Genomic DNA, 22,340 nt, shown 5'->3' with positions numbered 1-22,340 from the left:
GTAGCCAGGTGAGGTGGAGGGAGATGGTGGGGGGCCCACAGAGGAGTGTGTGCAGGGACCTAGTCCTGGAGGCTGGGCACGGCTGGCAGCTGACAGGCACTTGTTCAGGGCAGCAGGAGCGGCGAGCTGGCTGGAGGCTGAAGAGGCCAGCAGGGGCCCTGCTGCAGGTTTGTGGCCATGGCAGCGCATTAACCGGGCACATGGCAATCAGAGTGGCGTTTCTGTCTATCACCATGTGGGGTGGAGACTAGGCAGGCAGCACATCATCCTGGCCCCCAAAACCCTTGGGGGCTCCATTGTTCCCCCACCCCAACCCTGTCACCCAAGTTATAAGCCTGGACAGGGCCTGATTCCCCCTTCTTCCTCCATGGCCTCATCACCAAATCTCAGCCTTTCAACCTCATTATCTCCATCACCAGCTCTCACACCCCTCCTCAGGGCCAAGTTCTCTCTCCCTCCTATACTAACTGTCCCCAGAGGTGGCCTCTGCCTTTAGTCTGGCCTCCCTCCAGGTCCCCCTCTACAAAGCTGCCTGGCACCACCTCCCTAAGCGAAATCTGCAGTCCATTCACCAAAAAGAAACACATGTGGCTCTTTTTTTTTTGAGACAGAGTCTCATACTGTCGCCTGAGCTGGAGTGCAATGGCACTATCTCAGCTCACTGCAACCTCTGCCTCCTGGGATCAACCAATTCTCCTGCCTCAGCCTCCCAAGTAGCTGGGATTACAAGTGCCTGCATTTTTTGTATTTTTAGCAGAGACAGGGTTTCACCATGTCGTCCAGGCTGATCTTGAACTCCTGACCTCGTGATCTGCCTGCCTCGATCTCCCAGAGTGCTGGGATTACAGGCGTGAGCCACGGCACCTGGCCTACATGTGGTTCTTAAGCAAATGAAAAGGTGACCAACCTCACACATCATAAAAGAAATGCAAACTCAAATTATACCAAAATTCCTTTGTTTTGTTTAGTTTTTACCTTTCTGACTGACGCAAATCAAAATAGGTGGAAACCAGGGGCTGGTGAGGCTGAGGAGAAACGGCCCTGTCAACCGTGTGGGTCCCTGGTACCTGGCACAGCCTCCAAGAAGGACAAGCCGACAGAGCTCACAAAATGACCACTGCACGCCGGGCATGGTGGTGCGTGCCTGTAGTCCCAGCCACACAGGAGGCCAAGGCGGGAAGATGGCTTAAACCCAGGAGGTCGAGGCTGCAGAGAGCTATGATGACACCATTGTACACTGTAATCCAGCCCGGGTGACAGAGCAAGACCCTGCCTCTAAAATAACAATAATAAGAGATCACTGCACGCATCTTTTGCCCCCCAGTCCTTCAGGTCCCTTCTGGGAATGTATTCTGCAGCGGCACCCACGTGTGTGTAAGGGCTTTTGTACAGATGACTCGCCACAACACTGCCTGTCTTGGGAAAGGCTGGAACAACTGAAGGTCCCTCGGCTGAGAAGTGCATCTGTAAATTACCACACACCCTCGTGCTGGAATGCTGTGCAGCTGTCAAAGTAAGGATGTAGAGTGGTATCCGAAACATAACGCTAACCGGAAAAAGCAAGGTGCCAAACAGCCACTGAACAGCAAAGGCTCGATGAAAGGTGGCTTCCCACAGTCCCCACCCTCTGCCAGCTCCCACCAGGGCCTGCAGTACTTTGGGGTTCTACTTGTCTAAATATTGCCATTTGTGTAAAAAAATGTGAGGGGCTTTGCTCATACATGCAAGAATATCCCTGAAGTGTTTATAAGAAACTGATAACACCAGTTGGCTTTGGGGAACCGAGAACTGTGTCTGAACGACAGAGATAAGGAGAATTCTTGCCTCTTAGAACTTCTGAATTTTTTCTTTTTTTGAGACGACGTTTCACTCTGTCACCCAGGCTAGAGTGCAGTGGTGCGATCTCAGCTCACCACAACCTCTGCTTCCCAGGTTCAAGTGATTCTCCTGCCTCAGCCTCCCGAATAGCTGGGATTATAAGTGCTTGCTACCATGCCTGGCTAATTTTTGTATTTTTAGGAGAGATGGGGTTTCACCATGTTGGCCAGGCTGGTCTCCAACTCCCAACCTCAGGTGATCCACCCACCTCGGCCTTCCAAACTGTTGGGATTACAAGCTTAAGCCACCACGTCTGGTCAACTTCTGAATTTTGAATCACAGGAAAACATTACCTCAGCCAAGTGGGTTGGCTCACCCTTGCAATCCCAGCACTTTGGGAGGCTGAGGCAGATGGATCGCTTGACTGAGCCCAGGAGTTCAAGACCAACCTGGGCAGCATGGTGAAACACCATCTCTACAAAAAATACAAAAATTAGCTGGGCGTGGTGACATGTGCCTGTGGTCACAGCTACTCACGAGGATTGCTTGTGCCCAGGAGGTTGAGGCTGCAGCGAGCCATGATCATGCCACTGTACTCCAGCAACAGAACAAGACTCGAACTCAAAAAAAGAGAGAAAGAAGGAGAAAAAAAAGGATTACCTAATCAAAAAGTAACTTCAATGAAAGAAAATGCAGCCCTGGTGGTGTAGACCCTCGTTGCCTTTCCCACTGCATTCGGTAACTCTCCTGAGCGATCACCTGCCTTTAGCTATTCTGCTATGGGCCCTTCCTTCACAGTGGCAGGTGACAAAAACCCAACCCTAACTGTACTAAGCAAAAACTGGAAGGAATGGAAATAGAATGGAAACTGCTTCAGGCATGGCTGGATCCAGGAGCACAAGCAGTATCATTGAGATTCAGTCTCTTGGTGCTGTTTTCCTCTGTGTTGGCTTTATTCATAGGTAGGTTCTCCCCTTAGGGTGGCAGAGCTGGCCAGCAGCAGCTCTGGGGTGGCATCTTGGCATTTGTGACCCTAACAGTCCCAGCAAGTTCCCGGGCTCATGCCCTTTGATATCATATGCCTGAGCCATTCCCATGACTCAGATTGGCTAGACACAGGACTCAAACCCGCTTCTAGAGCTTGGGGTGGGGAGTCAGTCACACTAGAGACTGGAAAACTGAGGGACAGTCACCAGAGTAAGAGAGATGGATGCTGGGCAGGGAAAACAGTGTTTACCCACTACCCTCGTGGCCTGTCCCCTCTCCTACGTAGCAGACAGATCTCAGGGCTGTCCTCTTTGGTTCTTCGTTCAATCCCAGTCATTGGCTGAGCCTCCTCCGTGCTGGCCTGCGAGGGATAGAGGGCAGAATCGGTTATTTGTTCCTCACGCAGGTTATCTGTTCCCTGAGGGCTGGGCCCAGCCCTGGCCACCTGTGTCTTCTCTAGTCCAGCACAGCCCTAGGCACAGGGGAGACACAAGCCTGGGTTTTCAGTGAGTAATGACAAAACACCCAGGAGGCACGGGAAGTGCTGAAGACGGCCTCTGCTGACTCCACAATTTACTCCCCACGACAAAATGACAGCCTTGGGCCTGGGATGCTCCCAGAGGGATCTGGGAGGAAGTGCTGGGGCTGGGCCCTGCTAGGACAAGGCTGTCACCACTCTGGAAACCCCCAAAGTCCTCAGCCCGAGGCCAAAATCCAGATGCAGAGGAAAGTCCCCGAAGCAAGGCCCTGCCACCCAATTCCCAAGGAGGGAGTCCCAGGCAGAGGCAGCAGCTGGGGTAACTCCGAGGGTGACCTCTCATCTGGAATCCCAGCCTCCAGTGGGTCACAGTTCCCTGAAGAGGGGTGAAGAGCCAGGAGGGCAGGGCTGGAGCTGGGAGGAGTCCAGGGGAGGAAGGAAGCAAGAAACAATCAAGGAAAAATCCAACCCAGGTCTGGGGTTGGCTCAGGCCACGGGGCCCTGCAGGCTGGGCTCAGGCTGGGACGCTGAAAGCTTCCTGAGTGCGGCTGAGCACCTTCTCAGCTACCTGCCACCCTGCAGCCCAGTAGAGGGACCTGGGCCACCTCTAAAGACCCCTGTCTCTTCTTAGTGCCTCCCCTAAATGCACCCCCAAGAGAATCGCCACCCTTCCCTGTGACTCTGCTCCCAGAACCCAAGTCCCCATCATCTCACCTGCTCCCAGGGTCCTGGGTTCCAGGTTGTGCGGCCATGGAGAGCTGGCTTCAGCCTTGCCCACCTGGTGTAGGAGGGAGCTTCCCTGCTGGTCCCTCCAATCTGGCCAGTGGGAAGGGGCTTCCAACTCCACCCTCCAAGTCCCATGGGGGTGCTGTGGCCGCTGATGATGGCAATTTCCAGGAAGGAGAGGCTGGGAGGGGAAGGAAGGGCTGAGTCAGTCCCTGTGTAGTGATCACAGTGGGGGAGGCGGCTGTGGGGTCAGTGGGGGAGCCTATTGGGTCCATCTCAGGACCAGGGAGGCTCTAGGCTGAGGAGACAGACAGAAGTCAAATACCCCACTCTGGGTGTTTCTCCATCGTGGCCTGCTCTGCCCTTCCCAAAGGCCCTTTTTTGGGGGGAGTCAGGGCGGTGGTTGTCTTTTTTTTTTTTTTTTTCTGAGATGGAATCTCTCTCTCTGTTGCCCAGGCTGGAGTGCAGAGGCGCGATATCGGCTCACTGCAACCTCCACCTCCTGGGTTCAGGTGACTCTCCTGCCTCAGCCTCCCTAAGTAGCTGGGACTACAAGCACATGCCACTTCACCCAGCTAATTTCTATATTTTCAGTAGAGATGGGGTTTCACCGTGTTGGTCAGGATGGTCTCAATATCTTGACCTTATGATCTGCCCACCTTGGCCTCCCAAAGTGCTGGGATTACAGGCGTGAGCCACCGCGCCCGGCCTGTTTTCTGTTTTTTGTTTTTGAGACAGTCTTATTCTGTCACCCAGGCTAGAATGCAGCGGCGTGATCTCAATCACTGCAACCTCTGCCTCCCGGGCTCAAGCAATTCTCCTGCCACAGCCTCCCAAGTAGCTGGGATTACAGGCGTGTGCCATCATACCCGGCTAATTTTGTATTTTTAGTAGAGACAGGGTTTCACCGTGTTGGCCAGGCTGGTCTTGAACTCCTGACCTCAGTTGATCCACCCACCTCAGCCTCCCAAAGTGCTGGGATTACAGGCGTGAGCCACCAAGCCTGCCCCCAAATGCCCTTTTGGGTCCTGCCCTTGAGTTACCAGGCTGTCCAGGAGCCCTTCTGTCCAGGTCAATCTGGGCCCTGGCATCAGACCCTGGAGTCTAGGCTGGGGGGTGCAGGCCACTCTTCCCAGTGGCCCAGGCTATCCCAGCCTCCCTGCCCACACCAAGACCTCTACTTACAGCCTGAGAACTTGTGCAACAAAGCCAATTTTAGTAAATGAAATCCTGTTCTATACATGGCCTTATGAATGGCAGGGCTCCCACACAATGCCAGGGTGTACACAATGATCCTGTCCATTCAGGAGAAGCTCCCCAGGGATTCCCTGGGCCCCAGCCAAGTGATAGCCACATCTGTGAATGGGGAGAAGGAAGCGCCCTTTGTGAGTACTTGCACAGCACAGAACCTGGGGCCAGGCACCGATCACTCCTGCATTGTGGACGTGGTCAGGCCTCCTGCTCTGAATGATGGCAGGAGTGGATTGAGCATTGAGGGGACTGGCACTGGGCGGAACGTGTCACATCCAGGTGGGTTGAAAACAGTCCCCAGAGCGCAGAGAGCATTTCTAGTCCTGGTTGGAAGGCTGAGGGAGGAAAGGGGGAGCTTGGACCAGGTTTGGGGGCTCTGCTGCTCTCTGCCTCTACCCGAGGGACCCCTAATCACCCCAGAACTTCTTCAAAGAGCTCTGGGGTGGGTCCCCAGCTGTGTGTGGCCTTGGCTGAGTGGCTTTGTCTCTCCATCTTCCTTCTCTGTAACTCTGTTTTGTCCCCACCTCTGAATGGAGCATCTGACCCTTCCCTGACCCCTACCCCCCAATGGGGGACTCTCAGCAGATGGGCAGGGGATGGGGGCTTGGCCTAAGCCTCATTTCTGCAGGCTCACGTGGCTTCATCATTATAGCCATTTTGATCATGTGGCACAGCCAGCTGGCCAGTCCCCAGAGCTCTTGTTCTAATGTTTCCGTGAAATCATGCCACCTGAGGGGCTGTGTGTTCCCAGGAACAAAACACGTGAGTGTCCATCCCTTATCTGGTTTGGGACTGGCATGACTTGATGCTGCTACCCCATGTTACAGGCAAGGAGGCTCCAAAAGGGAAAGTCATTTGCCTGTGGCCACAGAGCAAAGCAGCAGCAGAGACAGCTCAGAACCTGACTGATGGCTCAGAGTGCAGTGCTCGGGCACTGAGCTGCCCCTGCTCTCTGAGACCTGTGTCCTGGGGATGCGCAGGAATGATGACTGTGGGTTAGAAGCCTGAGAGGAGAGGGAGGGACTAGAGCCCACATGCCTTGCCTCTTCTAGGCCCAGCAAATCACTGTCCGTGCCCTGAGCTTTAGTTTCCACCTGTAAAATGGGGATCATGATTCAGGTTCTGGCCATATCACTAGGCAACCCCAGGAGGATGTAATGAGTTCAGGAACAAGAAGCAATGGGTAAAGGGCACAGGACAGCCTGGCAAACGCCGATGGCAAGAACGAGGAGAGGCACATCCTTTACCCACCCCCACCACAGCTTGGCTCAGGGCCATCATCCCCACCTCAGTGATCCAGGCCCAGCCAGTCCTGGCAGAATCCACCTGACCAAGACTCGCTGCAGAGTTGAGGGTAGTCTCAAGATTAAAACCTGAACTTGCCGGGATTCATTTTCTATCGCTGCTAGAACAAACTATCACAGAGTAGGCATCTTAAAACAATAGAAATTTGGCCAGGAGCAGTGGCTCATGCCTGTAATCCCAGCACTTTGGGAGGCCGAGGTGGGCGGATCACTTGAGGTCAGGGATTCAAGACCAGCCTAGCCAACATGGTGAAACCCCGTTTATAGTAAAAATACAAAAACTAGCCAGGTGTGGTGGCATGCACCTGTAATCCCAGCTACCCAGGAGGCTGAGGCAGGAAAATCGCTGGAACCCAGGAGGCAAAGGCTGCAGTGAGCTCAGATCGAACCACAGCACTCCAGCCAGAGTGACAGAATAAGACTCTGTCTCAAAAAAAAAAAAAAAAGGTCAACATGAGTCTCACTGGGCTGAGATCAAGGTGAGGAGGTGAGGGCAGCCTCTAGGGTAGAACTTTCCTTGTCTTTTCCAGCTTCTGAAGGAGTTCCTTGGTTTGGGGCCTCTGCCTCCATCTTCAAAGGCAGCAGCACAGCATTTGTCTGGCCCTTCCGTCACACGTCTCTTTGTCTGTCTTCTGCTGCTACTTTTTTTTTTTTTTGAGACAGAGTCTCACTCTGTCGCCAAGGCTGAAGTGCGATGACACGATCTCAGCTCACTGTAACCTCCGTCTACCAGGTTCAAGGGATTCTCCTGTCTCAGCCTCCCGAGTAGCTGGGACTATATGGATGCACCACTACACCCAGCTACTTTTTGTGTGTTTTTAGTAGAGACAGGGTTTCACCATATTGGTCAGGCTGGTCTTGAACTCCTGACCTTGTGATTCACCCGCCTTAATCTCCCAAAGTGCTGGAATTACAGGCATGAGCCATGTTGCCAAGCCTACTTTTTTTTTTTTTTTTTGAGATGGAGTCTTCCTCTGTTGCCCAGGCTAGAGTGGAGTTCAGTGGCACGATCTCAGCTCACTGAAACCTCCAGTTCCTGGGTTCAAGCGATTCTCCCTGCCTGAGCCTCCCAAGTAGCTGGGATTACAAGTGCCTGCCACCACACCCAGCTAATTTTTTGTATTTTTTGTAGAGACCGGCTTTCACCATGTTGGCTAGGCTGGTCTTGAACTCCTGACCTCAAGTGTTCCACCCACCTCGACCTCCCAAGGTGCTGGGATTACAGGCATAAGATGCTGTGCCTGGCCTCCCGCTTCTACTTTTAAGAACCCTTGTTATTACACAGGCCCACCCAGTACCTCAGTATAAACTCTCTATTTTAAAGTCAGCTGATTTGCAACCATAATTTCATTGGTAATTTTCATTCCCCTTTCTGATGTAACAAAACATATTCACAGATTCCACAGGTTCGGATGCGGGCTTTTTTTTTTTTTTTTTAAGATGGGGTTTTGCTCTATTGGCCAGCCTGGAGTGCAGTGGTAATCTCAGCTCACTGCAGCCCTAACCTCCCAGGCCCAAGCCATTCTCCCACCTAAGCCTCCAGGGTACCTGGGACTACAGGCTAGAGTCACTGTGTCTGGCTAATTTATTTTTTGTAGAAACAGGGTCTCATTATGTTGCCCAGGCTGGTGTCAAACTCTTGGACTCAAGTGATCCTCCCACCTCGGCCTCCCAAAGTGCTGGAATTATAGGCATGAGCCATAGCACCAGGCCAGATGTGAACATATTTAGCGGGGCTGGTATTCTGCCTTCCACGATCCCCTTCTTCCCATCCGTTTCTCCCAGCTTGTCTGGCATCTTCCCCCACCCCCAGCATCCTGCCTTCCTCCTGGAGGTCTTCCTGGCCCTGCTTCCGTAAAAGCCCTTCCCACACTGATGGCATGGAAACCAGCCATTCTGGTCGCACTGAGCTGGCATAGCTGTCATCCTCTAGAAAGTGAGGTCTGTCCACTCCGTCACTACCCACCCCTTCCTCTGTCTCACTCTTCTCAGCACTTACCTGCCTGGAAGAGTATCATGGTGTACCTGGGAACTTGGATTTCCCCAATTTCCCTTCACTGGGCTGCAGGTCCCAATCCAGAAGCTGAATCCCCAGGGACAAGAACGGCGCTGGGCCCTTGGTAGATAGTCAACAAATCTCTCTTGAATCACTGAGCGGTGATTCAAAATTTCCTTCAGTCTGTCTCCAGCACCCTGTGCGGTGCCTGCCCTTCAAAAAATGTTTCTAGTCCTGTAGGAATGACTGGCCGACTGACTGACTGACTGAATGAATGAATGAATGAGGAACTAGTCTGAGTATGGGCCCCACCTTCGATCTGGAAGCCTGACAGCAAGCACGGGGGTCCAGGCCACGCTACCTCTGCCCTCCCATACTCTCTTTTCTAGTGGAAGGTAATAAACTCAATTCGCTTGTAAGTTTGTAGCATTCTAACGTAGGCGCTTCCAAGGCCTCATTCATTCCCTTGGAAGTCACTGAATATACTAGTGCCGGCGCCTCCCCGACCCAGCCCCGCCGGGAGGGATCCCGTCCAAAGTCGCTCTGAGATTTCTGAAGAATTCGGTCTTCCGGCAGCCTCTCCCCCGGCCCTTCTAGAACCGAGGGTTTTAGTTCCCACGGGCACAGCTGGAGTCCCTGGAAGCCACCCTGCGCCACCAGGCCGGCAGCGGCCCGCGCGCGGCCGCAGGACCCCGGCGCGGCACCTCCCACACCCGGAGCCCCGGGCGGTGCCTGGAGAGGGGCGGTGCCGGGCCGGGGCGGGGCCTGGCGGGCGCGGCCCCGGGATTGGCTCCGCGGCCGGGGCGGGGCTGAGGGGGTCCGCGGTGCGAGCTGTAAGTTCACCACCCGGTCGGGTGCCGAGCCGCGCTGTCCAGCTCTTGAGCCCTTGCCGCCCGCCGGTCCGCCGTCTGCGCGCCTCACGGTGAGTGCGGGCTGGGATTTCCGAAGCTCCGCGGGGGCCCCCGGAGAAGACCATCTCTGCGGCGCCCCGACCCAGCTCGCGCCCTGGCCCCGAGTTTCACCTCACGCAGGTCCTTTCGCGGGCGCCTAGGGCTTCGTGGGGTTTCCCGCCGGCCTCTGGGTGCCCGCAGCTTCGCCCGGACAGTGAGGGGCCGCGCATCCCGACCCCGAATTCCCCGTTCTGCCCTCCATTCTGTGCCTAGGCCCCCGCCCCCATTCCGGGACCCGGGGTGCCCAGCCGCCCAGCGTCCCCACCAGGGCTGGGGACCGTATTTTTAGCCGATGGTGAAGTGTCCTCCTATCTTTAGCTGCGGTCTTGAGTGTCCTGAAACGGATCCGGTCTGGGCTGGGCTGCGCCCGGGTAGGGGCGGGGAGGGGTCGGCGCCGGAACCCGAGCCAGGGATAAGGAGCCGGACCGTGGGAGGGGCGGGGGCCCGCACGCCCGAGCTCTGGCCCTGCGCCGAGCGGACACTCGGACATCGCCCAGGCCGGAAAGCACGGGGGAGGCTCCTCCCAGTGGAGACTAGGGCAGGGTCCCTAATTACCCCTTTTTTCCTTGATTGTGGGACCAGTAACCCCGAAGCAAAAAGATCTCGCAGACAATCCACATCTGGTACTCAAACGGGCAGCTCCTTGGGGAGCGCCTGCCTGGAGCCCGAGGGGAGGGTCGCTGGAGACCCCGATGAGCTCTTGGAGTCCTCCGGGGCACGGGGCTATCGAGGGAGCACGCGCGCCACCTGGCGGTCGCGGAGCCGAGAGCCTCTCCGCACGGGGACCCCGGAGACCCCAGGGGTCTCTGCACCCGCGAGGTCTGGGAGGACGGGAGGAGTCGGATGCCTGGGGCCAGGAGCCGTTCGTTTTTGATATTGTTCAAAGCCCTGGCCCCGGAGAACTGAAGTGCTTGAGGAGGGCAGGTTGCGTAGATATTTGCTCAATGAAGGGTGGAGCGGACAGTGGCACCCTGAACTCCGCTATTGTATACATTGGCGCTAACACTTGTAATATTGCTGTGGGGTCTGCAGTAGCCCTCTAGCGGTGGCTTCATTGTCAGCCCGTTTTATAGATGGGAAAGGTGAGACCCAGAGAAGAGAGGCATCTTGCCCAAGGTTACAGAGGAAGTCCCAGGTGGAGCTGGATTTAAGAACAGTCTCCTGATTTGGGGGAGGAAGGGGTGTGAGGTGGCCTAATATTCCCCATGACAGGAGGAGCCCTGCCTGCTGGAAGTCATTTTCTCACAGGGAGACCCAGGGCTCCTGTCCAGGGCAATCCCAGAGAGCTAGGATGCTCCCATCTGCTCCTCCATTGCTGCAGGGAGCGCCCCTCCCAGCCCCGCCCAGTCCTATCCTGATGGAGAGCTCATTCTCTTATCTCTGGACACAAGAAAATTGGGCAGAGGGGGCAGCCAAAGGTCAGGATGTAGATGGAGGAGGTCTAGGGACCCACTGTTCCCAGCCTAGCTGTGAGCCTGTTTCCCTCCCGCTCCCCAACCATATTATGTAGGTAGGCGTGGCCCACCGCATGGGAGCCACATGGACCAGGCTGGGTACCCACTCTTCCACTTCCTAGCTGGATGACCTCAAAATTTCCCTTAACATCTCTGAGGACCACCTTCGACCTCTGTCAAGGGCAGTAAGGACCCCACCATTCCGTGGCTGGGAGCATTAAAATGGGAAACTGTGTGTGGCAGGCTGGATCCTAGGGTCTTGCGGCTGCCAAATCTGAATTCTTGGGGCGTGAGGGTTATAATTCCCAGCTCTCCCCTGGGCCACTAATGCTGGCCACACCCTCGGTTCTCCCCACATCTGGAATTGGGCGGGTACATCTGGCTCTGAGTGAGACAGCTGTCAGGGACGCCCAGTCTGTTGTGGAAACACTCGGGATGTCTTGGCGATCCCGTGTGCTCGGGTTGGGGGTGCGGGAAGGGCCCAGCCCAGGCTCTCGGCACATCCCACCAGTCAGCCCCACTCTCCGTGAGTGAAAAGGAAGACAAGCCCCCCAGGACTTCTCTCCTGACAAGCGACAAATTGCCTGTTTGTCAGCATGGCCCCCAGGCCTGGCAAGGTTGACACAGGATGAATGTGTGACGGGATTCCAAGACCTCAGGGTGCCCATGCCTCCCCAGCCTCCCCCCAGCTCCTCGAAAACTGCGCTGGATTTCCAGCAGTGGAGAGTCATTCCTTTGTTTCCTGTTAAGCTCCAGGTGCTCTGGGAGGGGCAAGATGTCCGGTCTCTGGCTCAGAACCACTGACCCGGGTGTCCGGTCCTGGGGTGGGGTTTCCTGAGCAAGCGCCTCAGCGGGTGGGGGGGGGGGGGCGTTGGGCACTGCTTCTCATGCATCCTCCTTCCTTTTTCCTGCTCCCTCCTCCCAGCCGCCTCACCCCCACCTTCATCATCCTGCCCAGAATGAAAACTGAGGCAGAGAATTGGCAAGAGCCACCTTTGGCGAGTCCCTGGCCGGGCCTGGGGAGCAGATAGTACAGGAGGGTGGGCTCATCTGGCTTGAATTCCCACCCTGCCCTTACTCACTGGGTGACCTTGGACGAGTTTCTCTCTTTGCCTTTTATGCTGAGTCTACATCTGGGCTCATGTGTACTGGACCAATCAGGCCCCGCATGCATCCCCCACCCTCAAGCGGAGGGAGTGCTGGCTTCATTTCTTTTCTCTCCTAAATCAGTATGACACCCCTTCATAGCTATTTATTTTTTCACATTAAAAATAGCTTTTTTTCTGACTACATAAATAATATGTGCATATAAATAATACATTGCTTATTAGAATTCATAGAGGTCTGAACAAGAAAGGAAAAGTAGGGCCGGGCGCGGTGGCTCGCGCCTGCAATCCCAGCACTTTGGGAGGTCAAGGCGGACGGATCATGAGGTCAGGAGCTTGAGACCAGCCAGGCCAACATGGAGAAACCCTGTCTCTACTAAAAATACAAAAATCAGCCAGCATGGCAGTGTATGCCTGTAATCCCAGCTACTCAGGAGGCTGAAACGGGAGAATCACTTGAACCCAGGGGGTGGAGGTTGCAGTGAGCCGAGATCGTGCCACTGCACTCCATCCTGGGCGACAGAGTAAACTCCGTCTCAAATAAAAAAAAGAAAAAGAAAGAAAGAAAGAAAGGAAAAGTCAACCTGAAATTCTATCACTTTGAGATAATCACTGTTAACATTTGGATGACCATCTTTTCATATTTATATATAGTACACACATTTATCACATCATAGTAATGGGACCCAAATATTATAGGTTATTTTTATTGATGACTCCTTTCCTCCCATATCACTGACCCCACACCCCATCCCTGCTATGTACCCTAGTCAAGGTAGCCCATATGACAACCTAGGACTGGCCTTCTAGATTTTTCTCTGTTTTTTTTTTGTTGTTGTTGTTTGTTTTCTTTTTTTGAGACGGAATCTCACTCTGTTGCCCGGACTGGAGTGCAGTGGTGTGATCTCAGCTCACTGCAACCTCTGCCTCCTGGGTTCAAGTGATTCTTCTGCCTCAGCCTCCAGAGTAGCTAGGATTACAGACATGTGCCACCACACCTGGCTGATTTTTATATTTTTAGTAGAGACGGGTCTCACCATATTAGCCAGGCTGGTCTCGAACTCCTGATCTCAGGTGATCTGCCCGCCTCAGCCTCCCAATGTGCTGGGATTACAGACGGGAGCCACTGTGCCCAGCCTCTGTTTTTACATAGGATAGAATTCTACACAAACCTGTACACATGCAGGTACATAACACACATATGTGGTGGAGAGGGGAGGCAGGTTGTCAATGCTTTTAATCAATGACATATCTATATGACGTTTTTGCATTTTGGTCCTCTCTCTCTGCAATGCCTTGCGGGAATCCTCCAGAATTTTTCACCCCTAGGTTCACCTCAGGTTCAATTTTGACCCCTCTAATTTTTATTTTTTATCTATTTATTTAAATTTTTTTTGAGACAGAGTTTCTATCTTGTTGCCCAGGCCGGAGTGCAGTGGCACAATCTCGGCTCACTGCAACCTCCACCTCCCGGGTTCAAGCTATTCTCCTGCCTCAGCCTCCCAAGTAGCTGGGATTACAGGCATGCACCACCACACTCAGCTAATTTTGTATTTTTAGTAGAGATGGGGTTTCACCATGTTGGTCAGGCTGGTCTCAAACTCCCGACCTCAGGTGATCCACCTACCTCGGCCTCCCAGAGTGCTGGGATTACAGGCGTGAGGCACCACTCCTGGCGACACCGCTAATTTTTAAATGGGGTTGATAATTGGTGGTTGTGTTGATTAATTGAGATGTATCTGCAAAAAGAGTGCAGAAAAATGCCAGGTACAGAGAGCAGAGCCCCCCTCACCTCAAAAATATACGTACTCCCCAGTCCGCCTTCTCTTGAGGTGCTAGGGCAGGGAGGAGAGCCAGAAACTATCCTAGACTCAGCCCCTGCCCATAAGGAACTCTTAACAGGGAGAGGAGAAAGGGGACCTTGCCTCCAGGTGGGACATAATTGGGCCAAATGGGAAGTGCCAGCCATGCAGCAGCCCTGGCCAAACGCCCTCTGCACTCCAGGCCCCCGCCAGGCCTGAGTGGGAGAGACAGTGGTCACAAACCTCTGTGTCCTTGGCCAAGTCGGGAGTCAAGGCCATTTGGGAGGCCCCCCACAATCTGGCACTTACGTCGTGGGGCACAGGTGATGTGCAATGGAGGTGGAGCGTATGGCGTGAGTGTGTGGACAAGGATGATGAGACCTACCTTGCCGGGGACCCAGGGCAAGAGACTAGAGCAGGACTCTCTGTGTGACTTTGGACCTGTCATTCGGGTTCCCGGGCCTCAGTTTCCCACCTGTAACGGGAGGGGCTTGGCCCTGGTGGTTAGTCTCTAAGATGCAGCGGGTCTTAGAATGAAGACATGCTTCTCCCAGCACAACTCCCTGCAAGGGGACTGCCCCACCCCCTCGGGCTCCCATGGCTACCACAAAAGGCCCAGAAACAAGACAGATGCTTCTAGGTAGGCAAGGTGGCTCACACCTGTGATCCAGCACTTTGGGAGGCCGAGGCAGGGGGATCACTTGAGGTCAGGTGTTCAAGACCAGCCTGGCCAACATAGTGAAACCCGGTCTATACTAAAAATGCACAAATTAGTTGGGGGCCGTGGCAGGCACCTGTAATCCTAGCACTTTGAGAGGCTGAGGCAGGCGGATCACCTGAGGTGGAGAGTTCAAGACTAGCCTGACCAACATGGTGAAAGAGGCAGGTGGATCATGAGGTCAGACATTCAAGACCAGCCTGGCCAAGATGATGAAACCCCATCTCTACTAAAATTGCAAAAATTAGCCAGGCACAGTGGCAGGAGCCTGTAATCCCAGGTACTCAGGAGGCTGGGGCTGGAGAATCGCTTGAACCCAAGGGTTGGAGGTTGCAGTGAGCTGAGATCACGCCATTGCATTCCTGCCTGGATGACAGAGTGAGATTCCATCTCAACAATTAAAAAGACGGTTGCATCTGACTTTGGTCCTGCTGTTTCTGACAGGTGTGCACCCTTTGTGTTTCAGCTCCTCAACCCCAGACCGGGGACAGCAACTCGGTGACAAGACCAAAGTGCTTTGCCGCCTGCACAGTTCCTACCTCTCCGCCTTCAGTTTTTCAGAGGAGTTTTCAGCCCTCTGGGAAGAACCTGCTTTTTGTTATCTCAGCCCTCTGATTTCATTGATCTCTAATCTTTTTTAATTCCTTGGGTCAACTTCAGTCGTGCCCCACACTGTAGCCTGGAGCCCTTTGGTGAGTTCTGGGGGCATCTGCAAACCACGCCCTAGAACGAGTGTTTCCTCTGGCTGAGGGTTTGAGAGGAGGCGTGGTCTCCACAGGTGGCCGTCACCTGACAGCCAGGCCTGAGTGGTGAGGTCGCCATGTCTACCAAGGTGCCCATCTATCTGAAGCGCGGCAGTCGCAAGGGCAAGAAGGAGAAGCTTCGGGACCTGCTGTCCTCGGACATGATCAGCCCGCCACTGGGGGACTTCCGCCACACCATTCACATTGGCAGCGGCGGCGGCGGCGACATGTTTGGTGACATCTCCTTCCTGCAGGGCAAATTCCACCTGCTGCCAGGGACCGTGGTGGAAGGGCCTGAGGAAGACGGCACCTTTGATCTCCCCTTCCAGTTCACCCGCACCGCCACCGTGTGTGGGCGGGAGCTCCCAGACGGCCCGTCTCCTCTGCTCAAGAACGCCATCTCCCTCCCGGTCATTGGTGGACCCCAGGCTCTCACCCTGCCCACAGCCCAGGCTCCACCCAAGCCCCCTCGCCTGCATCTGGAGACCCCTCAGCCTTCCCCACCGGAGGCAGGGAACGTGGACATCTGGAGGATTCCAGAGGCTGGCTCCCCCCACAGCGGGCTGACCCCAGAGTCAGGGGCTGAGGAGCCCTTCCTGTCCCATGCCAGCTCCCTACTGTCCCTGCACGTGGACCTGGGCCCTTCCATCCTGGACGATGTCCTGCAGATCATGGATCAGGACCTGGACAGCATGCAGATCCCCACATAGGACCCGAAGCAGACCAGACTGGGCACCCAGGTGGGGGTGTCACCGGGAGGCGGGGTGTAGACACGGCCCGGGAGGCAGAGTCAGGGTCCCAAGGTCCCACCTGTGTGGTCGCTGGCCAGTGATTCTACTTCTGAGCCATGTTTTCTGTTCTCCCTCCCTCTCCAAATGGGCAGGGCGTGCCTCATAGCTTTCCTCTAACAACCACATGGACACGTGCTGAAGTCAGCCCAGGGCGCCCTGAACGTCTTGGGGCACCTGACCCCACCCCAATGCTCCTTCTTCCCTCAGGTCCCTCGAATGAAAGCTCTGCTGAAACGGACCCCCCTTTTCACCTCCCTTCTGCCTCAGCCCTGTTGGATGCCCTGACTGGGGGACAGGAAGAGGCAGGGTACAGCTGGTCACAGAGCTTGGGCACTGGGCAGGCTGTTCTGGGCCTTTGGCTTTGCATCCTAGACAGGGAGTGTCATGTCAGGGACCAGATGCATCCTGCCTCATCCCCAGCTCCATCCCTTCCCCACGTGACCGGGGATTCTGGCTGCAATAAAACATGCTGCTGCTGGTGGCTGAGCTCCCTGTCCCCTTGCCCCAGGTTTCATCCCAGAGGCAGGCAGTCTCCCAGAGCTGTGGGCTCGCCTGGGGAAGAACCCAGCCCCAGAGGGTTTTGTGGAGGGCAGGCCCTGCCCTCAGGAAGGTCGTACCTGACACTGAGCCTGTCGTGGGAATGCAACAGGAGCAAAGCAAGTGTTGCTGTGAAAATTCCAATGTTGATTCAAATGTTTGGCAAGAGGTGGCCGAGTACTCGGGTAGGCTCAGCACTGTGCCAAGCCTGGGGCCAATCCCTGCCCAGTCAACTGGGGCCTGGTGGGGGAGACCCAAGAATAAAAGAATAACCACAAAGTGTGCAAGGGACCAACAGCTTCTCCAGCTTCGGAGCACCGAGGGAGCATGCGGGAGGGATGGCTTGGAGCTGGAAGGGTCTGGCAGTGCTGCTTCAAGGCTCATCCCATCCACGGCTGTTTACTGAGCACCTCCAGTACACAAGGCGTGGCTCCAGGTGCTGGGGATACAAGCAGATGTCATCCCTGCCCTCTTGGAGTTTAAATTCTAGTTGTAAGGGGGATTTTAAATTTCTAAACAAGTAACAGATGATTTCCAGCAGTGGTAAACGCTACAGAGAAAACGGCATGATCAGGAATGCCTAGGCAGGGAGTGCAGGTGGTGTCAGGGCACCTTAGCGTGATCAGATGTGATTCTGAGCCAAGTTGGAGCTACCAGGCAGATAACTTATATGTAACCACAGGCACTGAGGCACCAGAGTGAAGACCGCAGTCACCACATAGCATAAGAGCGTGAACCTCCGAGTGCCACCTAGCCTGAGACTCAGGTTTTCCATCTCCAAGATGGAGCCACTGATAGCTACCTTGCAGGGTTATTAGCAAAAATTAGGGATAACATTTACTACTTGCCACAGGGAAAGTTTTTTGTTTTTCTTTTTTTTTGAAAGACAGAGCCTCACTCTGTTGCCTAGGCTGGAGTGCAATGGCGCAATCTCGGCTTACTGCAACCTTCGCCCTCCAGGTTCAAGTGACTCTCTTGACTCAGCCTCCCAAGTAGTTAGGATTACAGGTGCGTGCCACCACGCCTAGCTAATTTTTGTATTTTTAGTAGACACGGGGTTTCTCTTTGTTGGCCAGGCTGGTTTTGAACTCCTGACCTCAGGTGATCCACCCACCTTGGCTTCCCAAAGTGCTGGTATTACAGGCATGAGCCGCTGCACCCAGCCAGGAAAGGTATTGCAAATGGTTGCAATGTGTGATGAAGGAAGGAACCAAAGCTCAGGAAGGGCATGACTGTGAAGCTGGAGCACAGGCTGGCATCAGCGGGCAAGAGTTTTGCTTGCCAGGCTGATGCTGAGGCAATGGGGCGCTGCTGAAGGACACAAGAGCAGGAGAGACAGGTGGTCAGATCTAGACCTGAGGAAGGACGCCACCCAGGCCAGGTGGGGGATGGAGGCGGCCATGGCAGGCATGAGCAGGAGGACTGGACCCAGGCGAGGATGGTGGGGACAGAGAGGAAGGTGGAGCCTGGGCAGTTCCCTTCTACCCTCAGCCAGTTCTTTTCCACCTGTATGACCTGGAATCCCAGACACCCACCACTCCCCCAGCCTTTCACAAACATTACACACTGGGTATGTGTATGTGTATGCATTTTTTCTCATTTCTGGACACTTTATTTATTCATTTTGAGATGGAGTCTCACTCTGTCACCCAGGCTGGAGTGCAATGGCACCATCTCGGCTCACGGCAACCTCTGTCTCCTGGGTTCAAGCGATTCTCCCACCTTAGCCTCTCGAGTAGCTGGGATTACAGGTGCCTTCCACCATGCCTGGCTAATTTTTGTAGGCTAATTTTTGTATTTTTAGTAGAGACAGGGTTTCACCATGTTGGCCAGGCTGGTCTCGAACTCCTGACATCAGGTGATCTGCCCACCTTGGCTTCCCAAAGTGCTGGGATTACGGATGTGAGCCATGGTGTCCGGCCTTATTTTTTATTTTTTTATTTTTTGTAGAGATGAGGTTTTGCTATATTGCCCTGGCTGGTCTCAAACTCCTGGGCTCAAGTGATCCTCCTGACTCAGCCTCCCAAGATGCTGGAATTACAGGTATGAGCCACTGCACTCAGCCCACATTTTTTTATTGTGGATATATATGTATATATAAAACATAAAATTTACCATTTTAAGTATACATTTCAGTGGTGTTAACTACATTAATGTTATTTTGCAACAGTCACCACCATCCATCTCCAGAATGGTTTGCATCTTCCCAAACTGAAGCTGTCTCTGTTAAACATTAAACTCCCACTCTCCCCGCCCCCTAGTCCCTGCGACCACCATGCTACTTTCTATTTCTATAAATTTGACTACTCTAAGTACCTCACTGCTTAGCATCATGTCCCCAGAGTTCATCTATGTTGTAGCATATGTCCCAGTGGCCTTCCTTTTTAAGGCTGAATAATATTCCATTGTGTATATGGATATACTATACTTTGTGTATCCATTGATTCACGTTGTTTCTGCCTTTTAGCTATGGTGAATAGTGCTGCTATAAACATGGGTGTGCAAATATCTGCTCAAGCCCTTGCTTTCCATTCCTTTGGGTGTACCCAGAAGTGGAATGGCTAAATCACATTTTTACTTTTTTGAGGAACTGCCATATTGTTTTCCATTGCGTCTATACCAATTTACATTCTCACCAAACTTTTTCTTTCTTTCTTTATTTTGAGACAGAGTTTCGCTCTTGTTGCCCAGACTAAGTGCAATGGTGCAATCTCAGCTCACTGCAACCTCTCCCTCCTAGGTTAAAACGATTCTCCTGCCTCAGCCTCCCCAGTAACTGGAATTACAGGCGCTCGCCACCATGCCCGGCTAATTTTTTGTATTTTTAGTAGAGACAGGGTTTCACCATGTTGCCCAGGCTGGTCTCGAACTCCTGACCTCAGGTGATCCGCCCACCTCGGCCTCCACAGTGCTGTGATTACAGGCGTGTGCCACTGGACCAACCAACTTTTTGTTTTTCACCCAAATGTTTTGCCATAATATAGAGACTGGAGATTTGACATACTATCTGGAATGGGATTTGAACCCATGCCTGTGGAACCCCACAGCCTGTACTTGACTGCAACTCTCTGTCCCTGCAGGGGTTCAGCTTCAGGCCCTGGTAACGTTTGTGAAGGCAGAGGGTCAGGGAACTGAAGGGCCAGCACCTTCTTACCTGCAGGGCCCCTCAGTGCTTCGGTAGCTTATCTCCTGCTCTCCGGGGAGGGGCAGACAAGCAAAAAGGACACCTTCCTTAGAGCTTCACTCAGTGGGAGGCAGCACCTCACCCTGGTCCTGAGCTGAGGCCAGAGTAGCCATGGAAGGAGGACATTCTTGTCCTGGGTCCCCAGTGCTCTCAACTCACCCTGCATAAGGCACCAGCCAAAGGGCCTGGGAAACCACCCGGGCCTGGGCTGCCCTGTTGGGGTGGAGAAAGGGAACTAGGTAGCCCAACTGAAGCACTGGATGAACAACTCAGGATACCGCCGTAAAATAAGATAGCTGGCCCAGTGCAGTGTCTCATACCTGTAATCCCAGCACTTTGGGAGGTCAAGGTGGATGGATCACCTGAGGTCAGAAGTTGGAGACCAGCCTGGCAAACATGGTGAAACCCCATCTCAACTAAAAACACAAAAATTAGTCAGGTGTGGTGGTCTGCGCCTGTAATCTCAGATGGGAGACTGAGGCAGGAGAATCGTTTAAACCCGAGAGGTGGAGGCTGCAGTGAGCTGTGATCCCACTATCGCATTCCAGCCTGGGTGAGAAGAGCGAGACCCCGTCTCAAAAACAAAAAACAAAAAAAAACAAGCTATCCAAGGTAAAGAGAAGGACCTTTCCATTTCGGCTTATCTAGACACCACGTCCCACAAACACCACCTACAAAGGAATTGCCCAAAATAGAGAAATAGTTGGACAATCAACAAAATGACAAATGTCCCTGCAGCACACTGTCTTAGATGCCTAACTGTCATCTATATTCTATTCTGTGCCTTCAAAAAACAGCAACAGCAATATATCTGGCCTAGCTAGTATAACGAATCTACCCCTCTTTCATCAAGAATACATTCACTTTCTCCAAAGGGAGACAACTGAAAGTCTTGTTAATTGTCATATCCACTCCCAAGTCCAGGGGTTCTGGATGGTGTCCATTCCTCCCTCAATTCCCTTATCAGCCATCTCAACATTCTGCAGCCTATGAACTGTATTGTAAATTACCACCAATGCACCCTATATACAGGAGCAGAGGAAATGAAAGAAGAATGAAGGATTAAAATCTACTAAAGGCCAGGCGCAGTGGCTCACGCCTTTAATCCCAGCACTTTGGGAGGCCAAGGCAGGTGGATCACCTGAGGTCAGAAGTTTGAGACCAGCTTGGCCAACATGGGAAAACCCTGTCCCCACTAATAATACAAAAATTAGCCAGGCATGATGGCATGTGCCTGTAATTCCAGCTACTCGGGAGGCTGAGGCAGAAGCTCTTGAATCTGGGAGGCAGAGGTTGCAGTGAGCTGAGATTGTGCCATTGCCCTCCAGCCTGGGTAAAAGAGCAAAACTCCATCTCAAAAAAAAAAAATCTATTAAAAATATACTGACTGGCTGGCCAAGCTTTGTGGCTCACGCCTGTAATCCCAACACTTTGGGATGCAGTGGGGGGAGATCACCTGAGGTCAGGAGTTGGAGACCAGCCTAATGAACATGGAGAAACCCCATCTCTACTAAAAATACAAAAATTACCCTGGCGTGCTGGCATGGTGACGCACGATTGTACTCCCAGCTACTCAGGAGGCTGATGCAGGAGAATCACTGAAACCCCAGAGGCGGAGGTTGCAGTGAGCCGAGATCACACCACTGCACTCCAGCCTGGGCTAGTCTTGAACTGCACTCCAACCCAGGCTGGTCTCGAACCCCTGGGCTCAAGCAACTCTCCCACCTCACCCTCTCAAGTCACTGGGATTAAAGACATGAGGCACTGCACTCAGCTTCTTGTATAGCTTTCTTGTGCATATATCCAGGAGTGGACTTCGTGGGGTCATAGAGTATGTGCATGTTCAGCTTTGGTGATAGTATATAGGTATTTTTCAAAATGGAGTCTGGCTGTTGCCCAGGCTGGAGTGCATTGCCGTGGCTCCAGCGGCTCACTGTAGCCTCAACCTCCTGGGCTCAAGTGATCCTCCCACCTCAGCCTCCCTAGTAGCTGGGATTACAGGTGTGCACTACCATGACAAGCTAATTTGTTTTCTTTTTTTTAGATGGAGTTTTGCTCTTGTTGCCCAGGCTGGAGTGCAGTGGCATGATCTCGGCTCACTGCAACCTCCGCCTCCCGGGTTCAAGCGATTCTCCTGCCTCAGCCTCCCAAGTAGCTCGGATTACAGGCCTGTGCCACCCCATGTTAAGAAACATTAAGTTGACCCTGCCCCCATGGCTCCTTTGTGGAGGATACCTTTTAGTTTGTACTTAGTGGTGGCGGGTAACAGCTGCCTACTTGGTATAGTCTGGAGTTACGTGTATATGTAGAACACCTGTGCATTAGTAAGAATCACCTGTCAAAGAGTGAATAACTACGTGGATGAATCTCTGCTCAGGGCCTTCAGTCCTGGAGAGCTGCAAGCCCCGCAGGCTCTCAGGCTGTTGGTCCCCAGGAGAGATCCAATCTGTTGGCTATCCGGGTGTCTGCCTCTCTGAATACCTTCAGCCCGCCTG

The 22,340-nt window shown here is 53.5% G+C and overlaps 1 protein-coding gene and 1 long non-coding RNA gene across 2 annotated transcripts; one reads left to right on the top strand and one right to left on the bottom strand.

Moving 5' to 3' along the window:
* Window positions 1-2,747: 2,747 nt before the first annotated feature.
* On the bottom strand, window positions 2,748-9,125 carry LOC105724430 (uncharacterized). The gene is made up of 3 exons (XR_001109020.2): window positions 8,564-9,125; window positions 3,998-4,190; window positions 2,748-3,166 (listed from the first exon to the last, which is right to left on the bottom strand). It is a non-coding gene; the product is annotated as an uncharacterized LOC105724430 (long non-coding RNA).
* Window positions 9,126-9,393: 268 nt separating this feature from the next.
* CDC42EP2 (CDC42 effector protein 2) lies at window positions 9,394-19,707 on the top strand. Its single transcript, XM_012462993.2, has 2 exons — window positions 9,394-9,482; window positions 15,057-19,707. Exon 2 carries the CDS (start codon window positions 15,411-15,413, stop codon window positions 16,041-16,043), a length of 633 nt encoding a protein of 210 aa, XP_012318416.1. The 5' UTR covers window positions 9,394-9,482; window positions 15,057-15,410; the 3' UTR covers window positions 16,044-19,707.
* Window positions 19,708-22,340: the final 2,633 nt, after the last annotated feature.

Source organism: Aotus nancymaae, unplaced genomic scaffold, assembly GCF_030222135.1.
Source record: "Aotus nancymaae isolate 86718 unplaced genomic scaffold, 86718_ANA_hifiasm-v0.15.2.pri h1tg000059l, whole genome shotgun sequence".
NCBI classification, from domain to species: domain Eukaryota; kingdom Metazoa; phylum Chordata; class Mammalia; order Primates; family Aotidae; genus Aotus; species Aotus nancymaae.
This window is presented reverse-complemented; position numbering and strand designations above follow the sequence as displayed.

Coding starts and splice junctions, on each gene's coding strand:
- CDC42EP2 (XM_012462993.2), top strand. CDS start 15,411: ATGTCTACCAAGGTGCCCATCTATCTGAAGCGCGGCAGTCGCAAGGGC.